We start from the raw sequence: 18,656 nt of genomic DNA, 5'->3' as shown, positions 1-18,656 counted from the left end.
AGTGTAATAACTGGTTTGGTCCATTCCTTTGGCTACTTGGTGTCCAGATACCCTTCTCCACATATTTGAACTTCCATACAACAAAAACAACTTGGTTTTTACCTAACAAGATGCAACTGTCCTTCATTCATATACTTCATACAGACTAAGCCATTGTCAATTTGTCCACAACATAAGGGGGTTGATAATTTATTTTTAAATTCAATCACAGTCCTATATGAATATTCTGTTACCTAAAGACTAAATTTTAAAGCTAACCTCCACCAAAACTTGTTCAAACAATAAGGAAAAAAGGAGAGAGAAGAAAATAGTTAATATACAGAAATATATTACAATCTTCATTTTCATAACTGGTCACAAGGATATAGTTGATATTTATCATTTCCTTCTTAATGGGTTTGTTCTATGTATCCTTTGCCCTCAACCAGGGTCTCAACTGGTCAGGGTTTTTACCTGGTAGGGTGTCTCACACCTTCATTCCTGAAAGGTCTGAATCTTTTTTTTTTCCCAAGCCAAACTGTATCCAGCTTTATTAAAGATACTTTCCATAAACAGTCATGGTATTTCAGGCAGGACATGGGCAGACAGTCATTAACAGTATACAACAACTTTCAAACTCCCTTCTTCAATGGACTACCAAAAATCAGAAAGCCACTATAAAACCCAATGAAGTCTTCATCTGATGCTTTGAACAGGGAAAGTTTAGAGTGAGGGTTGACATTTCACATTTAACATGTTGTTTAACAACTTTTCACAAGCCAACCCTGGCTTTCAGGAAGTGAAATGAAAATGGCAGAATTTATCTGAAGATCCACAATCTAAAAATGGAGCCACTGCTCTTTTGACAGGTGCCATCTCAGTGGCATCACTGGAAAGTCCAGATTGACACACTGGTAGCCAATGACTAGGGGTCAGGTCCCAACAGATGTCTGGGTCTTAAGGGAGTTAAGTCTATGCTGAAAGGTGGAAAGGGAGAAGAGGACATAAAAATGAATTTGTTTTTCCATACCACAAGGCTTTTGTGCCTAGGTGGCCATGTGTGTCAAAGTCAGGGAGTCCCTCCTCCTGGGAGCCAAGAGGAAGTCTCTCAAAACTAGAAGGGAAAGATGTTTTCCCCACATCAATCCAGCTTTGCAGACTTTCTATTAGTGACATATGCCTCTTCCCCAAAAATATAACCGTGCAGTGTTCTGTGTGCTGACAACATACCTTAAAAAAATTCTGCATTTTTATAAAACTTGATAAAAAATAGTATTTCAAACTGTATAGTCACCAGAAGTACACAGTTATCAAAAATGCACACACTTCAGTTGGCATCTCCAGGACCTTCAGCTTTCTGTGCCTGGTCTGTTTTGGCATCTCCATTTTCTGCAGGGTTTTTCCCCTCCTTGCCAGCATCCGCTTTTCCCTTTTTCCCTTTGGGTACCTTCTCTCTCTTCTTTGCAGGGGCCTTTTTAGGCTTGAGCTCTGGCTTTGGAGGAGCAGATTTTGCAGACGACCTTGCGGTCTTTGTGGTTCGTCCTTCACCTTGGCGTTATCTCATTTAGCGTCCCCTTCAGCCTTTCTCTTGGGCATGGTGGTAGCAGCGACGGTGGCGGTTGTAGGCGCCGTGCGCGGGATGCAGCGGTGCACGGGCTTTGGCTGGTCTAGGGGTTGTTCTTACCTCTTCTTCTTCCAAAAGGTCTGAATCTTTAGTGGCTCTTCCTTTTTTTTGGTTGCTGATGTTTTTCATTAACTTTTACTATTGAATATGAGACTAGTAAGAAGAGCCCCGGAGAATACCTGGTTCCAGACATAGTCCTCCTTGCCATTATTGTTAGTGGCAACTGAGTTTCTCCTGGATATTGGGATCAATCATTCCAGGTAGTAGAATAATTCCTTATTTTCCTATTGGTTGAATGACACGAGGCACTCAAAATGGCCAGATGATAGTCACAACTTCTAATTCAATGAAACCATTGTGTGACCTTTCATGGAAGCATTCTTTCCTTAGGAACTAAGATCTTTAGCAGAGCCCAAAGTTGCAGGATAGGATATATTGTGGGCTGAATTTATATGTACCCCCTGCCCCCGGCAAATTTATATGTTGAAGCCCTAACTCTCAGAACCTCTCAATGTGAGTGTATTTGGGGATAGGGCCTTTAAAGAGGTGATTAAGCTAAAATGAGGCAATTAGGATGGACCCTAATCCAATCTGCCTAGTATCCTTATAAGAAGAGGAAATTTGAACACACACAGACACCAGGGGTGTGTATACACCAAGCAAAGACCATGTAAGGGCACAGTGAGAAGGTAGCCATCTACAAGCTAGAAAGAGAGGCCTCAGAAGAAACCAAATCTGCTGACACTTTGATCTTGGGCTTTCACCCTCAAGAACTGTGAGAAAATAAATTCTGTTGTTTAAGCCATCAGGTCTGTGGTATTTTATTATGGAAGCCCTAGTGAGCTATTATAGTATACAAAAATTCTGCAAGTGGGTTAGTAAGTGTAATAGGGAAATGACTCCCACTTTACCCCTTGATTCCCTGATCCATGTATTCTACTGTGGGTAAGACAGCACCTAATGTTGATCACCGCATCAAAATATATACCACATGTAAGATAGAACCATATCCTTTCAGAGTGGTGTCTTTCAGGTGGTGGAATAACTGAGTCTTCATAGGCCATTCCACATTCTGTTAGGTCAGGTGATTCCAGGTGATAGAGTATGGGAAAAGAGCAGTGAATTTTATGGGCATGAGCCCATTGCCTCGCTTCTCTTGAGAAATGAGTTCCTTGATCCAGGTGATGTTGTGCAGAATACCATGATATTGAATAAGCCATTCTATAAGCTTACAGATGTGTTTTTGGCAGAAGTGTTATGGTTTGGGAAGGCAAGTCCATATTCAGAATACATGTTTATTCCAGTGAGGACAAATCTTTGCCTCTCCATGATGGAAGGAGTATAGTGTAATCCATGTGACACCATATAATTGGCTGGTGCCTTCAGGAATGGTGCCATGCTGGGGTCTTAGTGTTGGTCTCTGCTTTTGGCAGGTTAGGCACTCAGTCGTGGCAGTAATCAATTTAGCCTTGACAAGGGAAAGTCCATGTTGTTGAGCCCAGTGCATAGCCTCCAGCTCTGCCACCATAGCCACCTTGTACTTGGATCCACTGAATAAGTACTTGATGGCTAGGGAAAGAGGTGGATTAACATTCACAAAATGTGCCATTTTGACTACCTGGTTATTGAGAATCTCTTCTATAATAGAAGTTCTTTAGAGAGCATTCACACAAGAGACAAATATCTTCCCACTTTATGCTCCCTCTGAAAGGCCCGTCTTCTTCTCCAGGCCTCATTGTCACCAATCTTTCCTTTTTTTCTCTTTTTTGAGACAGAGCCTCACTCTGTTGCCCAGGCTGGAGTGTAGTGGCGCAATCTTGGCTCCCTACAGCCTCTGCCTCCCAGGTTCAAGTGATTCTCCTGCCTCAGCCTCCGGAGTAGCTGGGATTACAGATGTGCGCCACCATGCCTGACTAATTTTTTTTTTTTTTTTTGAGATGGAGTCTCGCTCTGTTGCCCAGGCTGGAGTGCAGTGGCACGATCTTGGCTTACTGCAAGCTCCGCCTCGCAAGTTCGTGCCATTCTTCTGCCTCAGCCTCCCAAGTAGCTGGGACTACAGGTGCCCGCCATCATGCCTGGCTAATTTTTTTTGTATTTTTAGTAGAGACAGGGTTTCACCGTGTTAGCCAGGATGGTCTCGACCTCCTGACCTAATGATCCACCCATCTTGGCCTCCCAAAGTGCTGGGATTACAGGCATAAGCCACCATGCCTGGCCTAGTCACCAGTCTTTCAATTGTGTCTTTCTCAAGTCTGTGACCATCAAGCCAAAGAGTTAGCAGCTGCTCATAAGTCAATATGATCTGTATGTACTTCTGACCATCTCTCAGTCTAGCTAATGCAGACAATGTACCACTTGAAGTTCTGACCACCCAGGGTATTTCCCTTCATCATTTTCCTTCTAGGCCACCCTTGAGTGGGGCTACAATCCTACAGCCATCCACTTCTCGTTGGTACTAGTGTAGCTTGCAGAACCATCATCAGACCTCAGAAACTTCACCCAGTTGGAGAGCACTAGAGGAAGACTAAGGGTCAGGCAAGAAGGACTTGCTCCTTCCTCATGGTTCCTGTTTGCTTTCTGCCTGCTTCTTGTTTCTGTCCTGTTAGCCTAGAATGCTTCTTGACCCTGCAGTGACAGAACCTTCCCACAGCAGTTGCTGAATTTAGTTTGCAGCTTTTCCAACCCTACAGAATCTCTCCTCAAAGCCACCAGCAGAAGTACCACAAATGAGTGTAGAGAAGGGTGGGTTTGGAGCTGAGAGATAATGTTGTAATAATTGGCACAGGAACTTGCCTATAATTCTTTTTTTTAGTATATGTAAAGGAGCAAACTGAGGAAGGAAAAAGTAGAGATAATATAAAATAGCGGTTTTCAGCCAGGTGCAGTGGCTCACACCTATAATCCCTGCACTTTAGGAGGCCGAGGCAGGTGGATCACCTGAGGTTAGGAGTTGGAGACCAGCCTGGCCAACATGATGAAACCCCGTCTCTACTAAAAGTACAAAAAATTAGCCGGGCATGGTGGCAGGTGCCTGTAGTCCCAGCTACTCGGGAGGCCGAGGCAGGAGAATGGCGTAAACTCGGGAGGCGGAGCTTGCAGTGAGCCGAGATCCGGCCACTGCACCCCAGCCTGGGCAACAGAGCGAGACTCCGTCTCAAAAAAAAAAAAAAACCAAAAAACAAAAAACACGCCTGTAATCTGAGCACTTTGGGAGGCCAAGGCGGGCAAATCACGAGGCCAGGATATCGAGATCATCCTGGCTAACACGGTGAAACTCCATCTCTACTGAAAAAAAAAAAATACAAAAAATTAGCTGGGCGTCGTGGCGGATGCCTGTAGTCCCAGCTACTCGGGAGGCTGAGGCAGGAGAATGACGTGAACCCGGGGGCGGAGCTTGCAGTGAGCCAAGATCGCGCCACTGCACTCCAGCCTGGGAGACAGAGCAAGACTCCATCTCAAAAACAAAAAACAAAAAAACTAGCCAGGCGAGGTGGCGGGCACCTATAGTCCCAGCTACTCGGGAGGCTGAGGCTGGAGAATGGCGTAAACCCGGGAGGCGGAGCTTGCAGTGAGCTGAGATCCGGCCACTGCTGCACTCCAGCTTGGGCGGCAGAGCGAGACTCCGTCTCAAAAAAAAAAAAAAAAAAAAAAAAAAAGCAATTTTCAAACCTGGCTTCACAATAGACTTACCTGGAGAACTTTAGAAATACACTAGAATTTTATATTTAGAAAACTATTTTAAAGTATAAAACATATTTAAATATATTTAAGTATATTTAAATAGAAATATATTTATGTGGAGCAATATATATATATATATTCACATTAAACAATATATTGGGCTCCCTTAGACATTCAGTTGGCCTGGGGTGGGACTTGAGCATTAGTTTTTTTTTTTTTTGAGACGGAGTCTTGCTGTGTCACCCAAGCTGGAGTGCAGTGGCGCGATCTCGGCTCACTACAAGCTCCGCCTGCCGGGTTACATCATTCTCCTGCCTCAGCCTCCCGAGTAGCTGGGACTACAGGCGCCCGCCACCATACCTGGCTAATTTTTTTGTATTTTTAGTAGAGATGGGGTTTCACCATGTTAGCCAGGATGGTCTCGATCTCCTGACCTCGTGATCCTCCCATCTCGGCCTTTCAAAGTGCTGGGATTACAGGTGTGAACCACCGTGCCCGGTCGGGCATTAGTATTTTTTTTAAAGCTTCCTAGGTGAGTCTAATGTGCAGCCTGAGTTGAGAACCACTGATACAAAACAAAGAAGGCCAGGCATGGTGACTCACACCTATAATCCCAGCACGTTGGGAGACAGGCAGGAGGATTGCTGAAGCCCAAGCATGTGAGATTACCCTGGAAAGCATAGCAAGACTCTGTCTCTTAAAAAAAAATGAAAAACAGCCAGGCGTGGTGGCATGTACCTGTAGTCCCAGCTACTCAAGAGGCTGAGTGGGAGGATTGCTTGAGCCCAAGAGTTGAAGGCTGCAGTGAGCTATGATCACACCACTGCACTTTAGCCCAGATGACCCTGTCTCTAAACAAAACAAAAACAAAATCAAAAGAAAAAAACAAAGAAACCAGAACTCCTTTAGTTTGGATGTGCACACAGTTTTTTTTTTTTTGAGACGGAGTTTTCTCTTGTTGCCCATGCTGGAGTGCAATGGCACAATCTCAGCCCACTGCAACCTCCACCTCCCGGATTCAAGCAATTCTTCTGCCTCAGCCTCCTGAGTAGCTGGGATTACAGGCATGCGCCTCCATGCCCGGCTAATTTCGTATTTCTAGTAGAGACAGGATTTCTCCATGTTGGTCAGGCTGGTCTCGAACTCCTGATCTCAGGTGATGCGGCTGCCTCAGCCTCCCAAAGTGCTGGGATTACAGGTGTGAGCCACCGTGCCCAGCCTGTGCACACATAATTAAATGGAAGAAATAGAAAAGAATAATTCCAATTAGCCCATGCAAATTACTACCTGCACTGACTGAGTAGAAGGGCCACGGAAGGTGGAGTCTGGGTTGGGGGTGCCTCCTGATTAGTAATACTATTGTGTCTGTTCAGTCATTATTCAGCTCACAACGCAGCTGAAGCTGGAGCAGACCACCCGTTGCCTGCTGGATGAGTGCCACAAAGAGGTCGGTAAATAGCTATGGGTTCTTGAGGTCTCAGAATCCTCAGATGTCAGAGCTGGGTCAACCCTTCTTTGAACAAATGAGAGCTTGAAGTCCAGGGAGGAAAAGGAACTTTCCTGAGGTCACCGAGTTGGTGGCAGAGTCAGAGCTAAGGCCTGGGTCCACTGATCCTGCTCTAGTGTTCTTTACAGCTTTCTTCTTTCCCCTTTCAGTCTCCCAAATGTTACCTCCATGCAGTGAAGTGCCATCTTTCTGGCATAATCATCCCATGGTCCATTTTCTGTGACTTCCTGATTATAATACAGATTTCCTTTATGAATTTATCAAGGAAATATGTTCTCTATGTCTCGGTTTGGTGGTTTTATTTTATTTTAAATTGTATACATTACTTAGTACTGAAGGTGTTTGGTTCTGTCAGCTTACCTTGTACTGAAGGCGTTTGCTTCTATCAGCTTACTTTGTACTGAAGGCGTTTGCTTCTATCTGAGGTAAGCATTGAGTGGATATGGTATATTTAATCTGCTTTCTTCAGTGTAGTCAAAGAAATCAGTTAGCCAGGTGTGATGGCTTACGCCTATAATCCCAGCACTTTGGGAGGCTGAGGTGGGTGGATCACTTGAGGTCAGGAGTTCGAGATCAGCCTGGCCAATATGGTGAAACCCCATCTCTACTAAAAATACAAAAAAAAAAAAAAAAAAAAAAAAAAAAATTAGCTGGGCATGGTGGTGCATGCCTGTAATCCCAGTTACTGGGGAGGCTGAGGCAGGGGAATTGATTGAACCCAGGAGGTAGAGTTTGCAGTGAGCTGAGATCACACCACTGCACCCCAGCCTGGGTGACAAAGCAAGACTCCATCTCAAAAAAAAAAAAAAAAAAAAAAAAAATCAAGTAAAGAGCAGCTTTTGTGTTGTATTTAAGACTGAGGAATAATATCAGAATAACTTTTTTTTTTTTTTTGAGATGGAGTCTTGCTCTGTCGCCCAGACTGGAGTTCAGTGGCCGGATCTCATCTCACTGCAAGCTCTGCCTCCCTGGGTTCACGCCATTCTCCTGCCTCAGCCTCCCGAGTAACTGGGATTACAGGCGCCCACCACCTCGCCCGGCTAATTTTTTGTATTTTTTAGTAGAGACAGGGTTTCACCGGGTTAGCCAGGATGGTCTCGATCTCCTGACTTCGTGATCCGCCCGCCTCGGCCTCCCAAAGTGCTGGGATTACAGGCTTGAGCCACTGCGCCCGGCCCAGAATAACTTTTTATTTAATTTGCAGAACAAAGACAAATGTTTATCTTGTTACCACCATCAAGAGCAACATTTCATTATAAATTATATTTCAATTATATCATAATTATTTTACATGTGATTAATATATCAAATTGAATTTATAATTATATATATCAGTGCTTATCATTATGATGAGATGATGCCACTTAACATTTATTGAGCACTTTCTATAGGCTAGGCATTGTATTAGGTGGTTTATATGTAATATCTCATTCAGCCCTATCAACAACCCTATAAAGCTGTTACTATTATTATTTCCCACCAGAGTTAAGAATATTACTAAAAGTGGTATGACTAGCTAGTCAATAGAAAAGGTAAAATATATGGCCGGGCGTGGTGGCTCAAGCCTGTAATCCTAGCACTTTGGGAGGCCGAGGCAGGTGGATCACGAGGTCAGGAGATTGAGACCATCCTGGCTAACATGGTGAAACCCCATCTCTACTAAAAATACAAAAGAAAAAAAAAACTAGCCAGGCGAGGTGGTGGGCGCCTGTAGTCCCAGCTACTTGGAGGCTGAGGTGGGAGAATGGCATGAACTCAGGAGGCGGAGCTTGCAGTGAGCCGAGATCGCACCACTGCACTCCAGCCTGGGAGACACAGCGAGACTCCATCTCAAAAAAAAAAGGAAAGGTAAAATATGGATTATTGACTCTCCCTGTAAAGCATGAAGCATAGTGCCTGGTATACAGAGAATGTTTAGTAATAGTAGCTATAATAACTATAATAACAATAATTTTTTTTTCACATTGAGTCAGTGTTCTGTCTTTATGACATTTCAAACTTTTGTCCTCCAACTTTTGGTTCTATGGGGGCAAACTATGCAAATGTTAATTCAGTTTAACAAACATGCACTGAGCTAGGTACTGAGGACTCTGAGAGGACTCAGTCCCTTTCCTCCAGGAGTTCTCAGTCCAATGGGGAAGTTGGACACTAAGCTAAAAAAGCTGATTGCTGACTGTGGTGAGAGACACATGCAATACAGGCATTGGTGTGGGTAGGGCAAGATGAGTTTTGGTGGAAGATCTGTCCTGATCCTAATTGACAGAATGGGGCATATTCACTTTCTGTAGCTGTGTAACATGCCCTCCATGCGAGGCAGCCTGGCCACCCTGACCCTTCTTGGCAAGTTGGTGGATGCCATTCCTGCTCTGGCAGATGAGCTTGTAATGGAGCACGGTGAGTGACCTGTGGGAGGAGCTGCCACTACCCTTTTACCTGCTTTTATTATACTGCCATCTGGGTACCCCATTTACTCTGTATACCTGGGAAGTCATTACTTTCCTGCTCTAGTCTTCAGTTTCCCCATCTGCAAAATGTACTGTATGTTGGTCAATTTGAAAAAGGTCATTTTCTTGACTCTATTCTTGGACTATTTCCATTCATTCTTTTTTTTTTTTTTTTTTTTTTTTTTTTTTTGAGACGGAGTCTCTCTTTTGTTGCCCAGGCTGGAGTGCAATGGCGCAATCTCGACTCACTGCAACCTCTACCTCCTGGGTTCAAGCGATTCTCCTGTCTCAGCTTCCCGAGTAGCTGGGATTACAGGCATGTGCCACCACGCCGGGCTAATTTTGTATTTTCAGTACAGACAGGGTTTCTCCATGTTGATCAGGCTGGTCTCGATCTCCCGACTTCAGGTGATCCACCAGCCACAACCTCCCAAAGTGCTGGGATTACAGGCATGAGCCACCGCACCCGGCCTTCCATTCATTCTTTTTTTTCTGAGACGAGTCTCGCTCTGTCGCCCAGGCTGGAGTGCAGTGGTGTGATCTCGGCTCACTGCAAGCTCCACCTCCCGGGTTCACGCCATTCTTCTGCCTCAGCCTCCTGAGTAGCTGGGACTACGGGTGCCTGCCACCACGCCTGGCTAATTTTTTGTATTTTTAGTAGAGACGGGGTTTCACCATGTTAGCCAGGATGGTCTCGATCTCCTGACCTCGTGATTCGCCTGCCTCAGCCTTCCAGAGTGCTGGGATTATAGGTGTGAGCCACCACGCCTGGCTCTGTTCATTCTTTAACACACATTAATTAAGTACCTACTATGAACCTTCGTTTTGGATGGAAGGAGGAATTCTGGAATATAGAAGCACTTTTTTCTATCAGTGAAATGCAAATAAATACCTCACAGAGGATTTACCAAAGGGTAAATAACCTCTTTAAGTTGGTTTCCCCTTGTTTAAAAAATTAATAATAATAATTATTATTATTTTTTAAGACAGAGTCTGTTCCCCAGGCTAGAGTGCAGTGGCATGATCTTGGCTCACTGTAACCTCTGCCTCCCAGGTTCAAGTGATTTTCCTGCTTCAGCCTCCCGAGTAGCTGGGATTATAGGTGTCCACCACCATGCCAGGTTAATTTTTGTATTTTTAGTAGAAGTGGGGTTTCGCCGTGTTGGCCAGACTGGTCTCAAACTCCTGACTTCAAGTGATCTGCCCACCTCGGCCTCCCAAAGTGGTGGGGTTACAGCCATAAGGCACTGTGCCCAGCCTAATTATTATTTTTTAGAGACCAGGTCTCACTAGGTAGAGCAGGTTGGTCTCAAACTGCTGGCCTGAAGTGATCCTCCCACCTTGGCCTCCCAAAGTGCTGAGATTACAGGAATAAGCCACTGCACCTGGCTTTGTTTCTTTTTTTTTTTTTGAAATGGAGTCTCGCTCTGTTGCCCAGGCTGGAGTGCGGTGGTGTGATCTCAGCTCACTGCCACCTCTGCCTCGTGGGTTCCAGTGATTCTCCTGCCTCAGCTTCCCAAGTAGCTGGGGTTACAGGCGCCTGCCAGCATGCCCGGCTAATTTTTGTATTTTTAGTAGATGCAGGGTCTTGCCTTGTTGGCCAGGCTGGTTTCGAACTCCTGAACTCAGGTGATCCTTCCGCCTTGGCCTTCCCAAGTGCTGGGATTACAGGTGTGAGCCACTGTGCCCAGCTGGTTTTCCCTTTACATTAAGTATGCAGAAAGCATTTATTGTGGGGGATTATAGGGACTTACCATTACTACCACATTAGGAATAATAGATTGGAGTTTCGTATAGCAGTTGACATTGTGAAATTTCCTCTGGCTCCTTGGTTGTTTTCTGAACAGGAAACCTGATGGAGCATCTGTTGAGAGGCTTAGTATACCCCAGTGAGGGCATACAAGCTTCTGTCTGTTACCTTTATGGGAAGCTATACTCCTCACCCGTGGCAGCTGAGATGCTTTCAGGACACTTCCGGGAGAAGCTTTTTCCCCTCTTCCTTTCCATCCTGGATGGTGCCCAGACAAAGGAGCTGCAGATTAACTGCTTGGGTAAGACATGAGGCTGGAGAAAAAGGGAGAATACGTTTTTGACATTTTGCTAGAAGACTTGAGATATTGGGTTCTCTAGTAGTGGGGAAGTTAGATGTTTTGCAAAAGGTAGAAGCCACAAGGTTTGAGAGATAAGAGGCACACTGTGTGAAAGATGCCTAGAGTTAGTATGATATCTTAAGAATGTTGCCTTTGGAGGAAAATAGGAAGGAAAGTGGGACAGCAATTTTTTCTGCCTTTGTCTGCCCTGGTGCATCCTGTATTTGCTGGCAAGTTAATCTTTACATTGTACAGCTCACATCCTGTCACTTTCTTAAGTCAGAAATTCTTCCATGGTTCCCTCTGGCCTCCAGGGTAAAGCCCATGTGTCTTAGTGCATTTTATGCTGCTATAACAGGATACTACAGACTAGGTAATTTATAATGAAAAACTTATTGGTTCAAAAATTTATTGGTTTGCAGTTCTGGAGCCTAGGAAGTCCAAGATCAAGAGGCTGGCATTTGGTAAATCCCCTCTTGCTCTGTCATCCCATGGTGGAAGGGCAAAGAGAGGGCAAGAGAAAAAGCTAGAGGGGACTGAACTTGTCCCTTTTTTTCTTTTTTCCTTTTTTTTTTTTTTTGAGACAGAGCCTTGCTCTGTTGTCCAGCTTGAGTCCAGTGGTGCGTTCTCAGCTCACTGCAACCTCTGCCTCCCGGGTTCAAGTGATTCTTCTGCCTCAGCCTCCTGAGTAGCTAGGATTACAGGTGCCCACCACCACATCTGGCCAATTTTTGTATTTTTAGTGGAAATGGGGTTTTACCACGTTGGCCAGGCTGGTCTCGAACTCCTGACCTCAGGTGATCTGCCCACCTCGCCTTCCCCAAGTGCTGGGATTATAGGCGCAAGCCGCTGCGCCTGGCCTGAACTTGTCCTTTTATGAGGAGCCCACTCTCATGATAACAAACCCACTCCCATGGTGATGGCATTAATTCATTCATGAGGGTCCAAACCCAAACCCCAAACTCATGACCCAAACACCATCCATAGGCCCCAGCTCCCAATATGGCTGCATTGGGGATTAAGTTTCCAACACATGAACTTTGGGGAACATATTCAAACCATGGCACTAGGTTTCCCTGCTTGTTACCTGAGGCTCTTTAGAAGCCCCAACATATACTTTTAGCATCCTCTCCTATTTTTTTGCATAAATACATAAGGTCTCTCAACTGTTCTGAGCAGGCAGATTTCTTATTTTGGACAGAACAGATGGGCACTGTGATTGGAGCCCGGGTGAGGGCCTGTTCTCAGGTAAAAGCTGTAGAGAAATGCACAGTCTATGCGTGACAACAGCTTCTTTTCAAAATTTGGATCAGGAGCTGTTATGAATAATCTAGCCATACATAGTGAGCATTCATTCTATACCAGGCCTTGTGCTGGGCTCTGAGGTCACAGAGTTGATCAAATTCAAGCTTTATCTTGGGGGAGCTCAAAGGCCAGTGTAGAAGACACACATGGACAACTAGAGTCTAGTGTGATGAGTGCTGTCTTGGAGGTGCACAGAAGAGGATGGGAGCAGAGGACAGGAGAAGCTTCCTAAAGAAAAGGATGCCTGGACTGAGTCCTAAATTGTGGGGAAAGGAGGAAGGCAGGAGCATGGACCAGAGCACAAGGTATGAAGCAGCCTGTATCTGCGGTAACTTGCAGCAGGGCAGTATTGGAGTTAGTGCATATAGAACAAAAGGGTGCAAGTACAGGCCGTAAGGTGAGGCCCTGGGCAGTCCTACAGCTCACCTGACCATAGTAGAGGGAAATCTCAACTGGTAATACTGGGAATTCCCACTTTTATTTTTTAAAATTTTTATTTACTTATTTATTTTGAGACGGGGTCTTGTTCTGTTCTGTCACCCAGGCTGGAGTGCAGTGGTAGGATCACAGCTCACTGCATCCTTGACCTCCAGGGCTTTTTTTTTTTTTTTTTTTTTTTGAGACGGAGTCTCGCTCTGTAGCCCAGGCTAGAGTGCAGTGGCCAGATCTCAGCTCACTGCAAGCTCCACCTCCTGGGTTCACGCCATTCTCCGGCCTCAGCCTCCCGAGTAGCTGGAACTACAGGCGCCCGCCACCTCGCCCGGCTAGTTTTTTGTATTTTTTAGTAGAGACGGGGTTTCACCGTGTTAGCCAGGATGGTCTCGATCTCCTGACCTCGTGATCCGCCCATCTCGGCCTCCCAAAGTGCTGGGATTACAGGCTTGAGCCACCGCGCCCGGCCCCGGCTAATTTTTTGTATTTTTTTAGTAGAGACGGGGTTTCACCGTGGTCTCGATCTCCTGACCTTGTGATCCGCCCGCCTCGGCCTCCCAAAGTGCTGGGATTACAGGCGTGAGCCACCGCGCCCAGCCCCACCTCCAGGGCTTAAATGATCTTCCCACCTCAGCCTACCGAGTAGCTGGAACCACAAACCTGCACTACCATGCCTGGCTAATTTTTTTTTTTTTGACTCCAGCTCTATCACCCAGGCTGGAATGCAGTGGCATAATCTCAGCTCACTGCAAGCTCCACCTCCCGGGTTCACGCCATTCTCCTGCCTCAGTCTCCAGAGTAATTGGGACTACAGGTGTCTGCCACCACACCTGGCTCTTTTTTTTTTTTTTTTTTTTTTTTTTTTGTATGTTTAGTAAAGATGGGGTTTCATCATGTTAGCTAGGATGGTCTTGATCTACTGAACTCATGATCCACCCGCCTCGGCCTCCCCAGGATATGCCCGCCTCAGCCTCCCAAAGTGCTGGGAGCCACTGCCTTAGCCACTGAGCTGGGAGCCACTGGTAGCCACCGGTGGCACATTAGCCACCACACCCATTTTTTTTTTTTTTTTGAGACACAGTCTTGCTCTGTTGCCCAGGCTGGAGTGCAATGGTGCAATCTCGGCTCACTGCAACCTCTGCCTCCCAGGTTCAAGCGATTCTCCTGCCTCAGCCCCCTGAGTAGCTAGGACTACAGGCACCTGCCACCACACCCGGCTAATTTTTTGTATTTTTAGAAGAGGCGGGGTTTCACCGTGTTAGCCAGAACAGTCTCCATCTCCTGACCTTGTGATTCGCCCGCCTTGGCCTCCCAAAGTGCTGGGATTACAGGTGTGAGCCACCGCACCCAGCCCATGCCTGGCTAATTAAAAAAAAAATTTTGTAAAGTCTGGGTCTCATTATATTGCCCAGGCTGGTCTCGAACTGCTGGGCTCAAAAGATCCATGTGCCTTGGACTTCTCAAGTACTAGGATTACAGGCATGAGCCCCCACACCCAGCCAGAATTCCTGTTTTTAAATGCTACCTCTTTTTTTTTTAAATTTTTTTTTGAGATGGAGTCTCGCTCTGTCACCAGGCTGGAATGCAGTAGCATGATCTCAGCTCACTGCAACCTCCACCTCCCAGATTCAAGTGATTCTTCTGCCACGGCCTCCCGAGTAGCTGGGACTACAGGCGTGTGCTACCAGACCCAGCTAATTTTTGTATTTTTAGTAGAAATGGGGTTTCACCATGTTGTCCAGGATGGTCTCAATTTCTTGACCTCGTGATCCGCCTGCTTTGGCCTCCCAAAGTATTGGGATTACAGGCATGAGCCGCCGCGCCCAGCCTCTTTTTTTTTTTTTTTTTTTAAAATAGTAAAAAAAATTCACCCTATGCATGTTTGTCAGACCCGAGGGCCTTATTTATCCTGGTCAAGGGGAGTGCTAACTTTCTCTCCTTTCAGACAACACTTTAAAGGCCACCTCTTCTCTGGAGCCTTGCCTTCCCACCCTCTCCCCTTAGCCAGGGGTGTAGTCACATCCTTTGGACCCTTGAAGCACTATGGGTCTTATATTCTGTCTTATATCATCTTATTCACTTACTTTACAACCCAAGATCCTCATAAGTTCTTATTTTATTTAATTTATTATTTTTAAAGATGGGACCTTGTTCTGTTGCCCAGGCTGAAGTACAGTAGCATGTTCATAGCTCACTGCAGCCTCGAACTCCTGGCCTCAAGTGATCCTTCCACCTTAATCTCCCAAGTAGCTGGTATTACAGGGGCACGCCACCTTGCCAGGCATTTTAATTATTTTGTGTGTATGTAGAGATGGGGTCCCACTATGCTCATAAACTGTTTATGGTCTAATCCTTATTAACCTCTCAAGCCTCATCTCTCACTTCTCTATCTGTCCCCACCCTAACTCAGCCTTACTGAACCAAATGCATCTCCAGGAACACACCATGCTCTCCTGCCTTTATATACTCCTCTGCCCAGAAGTTGGCTCGCATCCAACTTCTCATCCTTCAAGATTTGGTTCAAATACCTTCTTACAGAAGCCTTCCCTGAGCCTCCAGGCTAGATTAGATGCTTCATTTGATTTCCCATGGTCCTCTGGGCTTTTTTCCACATCATTTAATTTTAATATTTAATATTCTGACAAGCATTTCTTTACTTGTTAAAGTATGTATTATTTGGAACACTTTAGTGACTTACCATGAATCCCAGCATAGGGACCAGAATCCTTAACATAGCTTATGTGGTCTTTTGTGACTACTTCTCAAACATAATTTCTGGACTTTTTTTTACCCCCAACTATTCTGGCTTTCTTTCACTTTCTGGAATGTTGTTCTCTATACCTAGAATACTTCTCCTTACTTCACCTAGTTTTACCTATTTATCTTTCAGGTTCATTTTAAATGGTACTTGCTGATGGAAGGCTTTACTGATCCCCCACACTAGGGGATTTTATGTATATAAAATCCTTATATACATTTTCATGTATTTGGGTACTTCTCATTTGTATCATTTATCACAATTATAAGGGTCATTTGTCTGAATTTTTTTTTTTTTTTTTTTTTGAGACAGACTTTCACTCTGTCATCTAGGATGGAGTGCAGTGATGAGATCTCAGTTCACTGCAACCTGTGCCTGCTGGGTTCAAGTGATTCTCCTGCCTCAGCCTCCTGAGTAGTTGGAACTACAGGCACATGCCACCATGCCAGGCTACTTTTTGTATTTTTTTACTAGAAAGGGGGTTTCACCATATTGGCCAGGCTGGTCTTGAACTCCTGACCTCAAGTGATACACCCGCCTCGGCCTCCCAAAGTGCTGGGATTACAGGTGTGAGCCACCATGCCTGGCCTTGTCTGACTTGTTTTTGTGCTTGTTTCTCCTACAGGAGTGTATGCTCCCTTTGTTAGTCAAAAAATATTTCTTGAGTTCCTGCTATGTGTCAGGAACTGTGCCAGGTGATGTTATGGTGAAAAAATTCACATTATTCCTGCCCTCATGAAACTTTTAGTTGAGTGGAGCAGTCGGGCTATGTTTATCTTGCTTACTTTTGAATCCCTAGACCCTTAGGCCTAGCACTTAGTGGGCTCTCACTAGATCTGTATGGAAGAGAGCTGGGTGCAAAAAGCAAATTGGTACTTAAGGATTCTAACCATTCTTCGTATTTATGGAGGCATGAAGAAATTTCTCTTGGGATGTCTGAAGGGCTATCTTGGGAGGACTCTGGTGCCTGTGTTCCTCCTTACTTCCCAATCCCTTTGTTTCCTAGGTTTACTGAGGCAGCTGTTGAAGTATGATCTCTTTGTGTCCATGATCATGAACAAGGATGAACTGGGAGAAAGTGCTAAGAATATCGAAGGGTCATCAGGAGATACCTCACTGCCTTTGGTGCTCAAAAAGGTAATTGTCTTGTGATTCTTGGTCTCTAGGTTCAATAACAAGGGGACCCAAGTGCTTCTTGTGCCTCATCTTCGTCTACCACTCCTACCTCAGATTTCCAAGTGTTTTCTTACTGTGCAAAACAATATACTGGCTGGGGGTGGTGGCTCATGTCTGTAGTCCCAGCACTTTGGGAGGCCTAGGTTGGTGGATTGCTTGAGCCCAGGAGTGCAAGACCAGCTTGGGCAACATGGCAAAACCCTGTCTCTATAAAAAATACAAAAAACTTGGGCGTGGTGGCTCACGCCTGTAATCCCAGCACTTTGGGAGGCCAAGGCTGGTGGATCACAAGGTCAAGAGATCGAGACCATCCTGGCCCACATAGTGAAACCCCGTCTCTATTAAAAATACAAAAATTAGCTGGGCATGGTGGCATGCGCCTGTAGTTTCAGCTACTCGGGAGACTGAGGCAGGAGAATCCCTTGAACCTGGGAGGTGGAGGTTGCAGTAAGCCAAGACCACGCCACTGCACTCCAGCCTGGTAACAAAGCGAGACTCCGTCTCAAAAAAAAAAAAAAAAAAAAAAAAAAAAAAAAATTAGCTGGGCGTGGTGGTGCGCACCTGTAATCCCAGCTACTCAGGAGGCTGAGGTGGGAGGATTGCTCGAACCCAGGAGGCGGAGGTTGCAGTGAGCCACGATCATGCCACTACACTCCACCCTGGGTGATAGAAAGTAGGTTTCCTGGCTGGGCGCGGTGGCTCAAGCCTGTAATCCCAGCACTTTGGGAGGCCGAGACGGGCGGATCACGAGGTCAGGAGATCGAGACCATCCTGGCTAACACGGTGAAACCTCGTCTCTACTAAAAATACAAAAAAACTAGCCGGGCAAGGTGGCGGGTGCCTGTAGTCCCAGCTGCTTGGGAGGCTGAGGCAGGAGAATGGCGTAAACCCGGGAGGCAGAGCTTGCAGTGAGCTGAGATCCGGCCACTGCACTCCAGCCTGGGCGGCAGAGCCAGACTCCGTCTCAACAACAACAACAACAACAACAACAACAAAAAAAAGAAAGTAGGTTTCCTTTCATTTGTAAATTCTTTTTTTTTTTTTAAGTGTCGAGGTCTTGCTGTATCCACTCAGGCTGGAATGTAGTGGCACAGTCACAGCTCACTGCAGCCTCAGCCTCCTGGGCTCAAGCAATCCTCTTGTCTCAGCTTCCTGAGTAGTTGAGACTACAGGTGTTTGCTGTGAGGCGTGGCTAATTTTTAATTTTTTGTAGAGACAGGATCTTTCTGTGTTGTCTGGGCTGGTCTCAACTCCTGGGCTCAAGTGATCCTCCCACCTTGGCCTCCAAAATTCTGGGATTACAGGTATGAGCCACTGCACCCACCCTCAGTTGTAAATTCTTCTTTTTTTTTTTTGAGATGGAGTCTCGCTCTGTCGCCCAGGCCCAGGCTGGTGTGCAGTGGCGTGATCTTGGCTCACTACAACCTCCGCCTCCCAGGCTCAAGCAATTCTCCTGCCTCAGCCTCCTGAGTAGTTGGGATTACAGGCGCCAAGCCACCATGCCCGGGTAATTTTTTGCATTTTTAGAAGAGACGGGGCTTCACCATGCTGGCCAGGCTGGTCTCTAACTCCTGACCTTGTGATCTGCCTGCCTCGGCCTCCCAAAATGCTAGGATTACAGGCATGAGCCCCCATGCCTGGCCGTAAATTCTTACCTCTA

At 45.8% G+C, this 18,656-nt stretch overlaps 2 protein-coding genes and 1 pseudogene across 2 annotated transcripts in view; 1 reads left to right on the top strand and 2 right to left on the bottom strand.

Annotated features, from left to right (window-relative positions):
- SNU13 (small nuclear ribonucleoprotein 13) overlaps positions 1–18,656 on the bottom strand; it is a 335,885-nt gene that overhangs the window by 31,767 nt on the left and 285,462 nt on the right. The window lies entirely within an intron of this gene.
- MEI1 (meiotic double-stranded break formation protein 1) overlaps positions 1–18,656 on the top strand; it is a 97,011-nt gene that overhangs the window by 4,382 nt on the left and 73,973 nt on the right. Inside the window, exons 3-6 of the mRNA XM_050806162.1 lie at positions 6,658–6,731; positions 9,080–9,185; positions 11,083–11,286; positions 16,827–16,957. Coding sequence (XP_050662119.1) covers positions 6,658–6,731; positions 9,080–9,185; positions 11,083–11,286; positions 16,827–16,957 — 515 coding nt within the window. The remainder of the gene's footprint in view (positions 1–6,657; positions 6,732–9,079; positions 9,186–11,082; positions 11,287–16,826; positions 16,958–18,656) is intronic.
- Positions 14,921–15,014, bottom strand: LOC126929937 (uncharacterized; annotated as a pseudogene).

Source organism: Macaca thibetana, chromosome 10, assembly GCF_024542745.1.
Source record: "Macaca thibetana thibetana isolate TM-01 chromosome 10, ASM2454274v1, whole genome shotgun sequence".
In the NCBI taxonomy this organism is placed as follows: domain Eukaryota; kingdom Metazoa; phylum Chordata; class Mammalia; order Primates; family Cercopithecidae; genus Macaca; species Macaca thibetana.
This window is presented reverse-complemented; position numbering and strand designations above follow the sequence as displayed.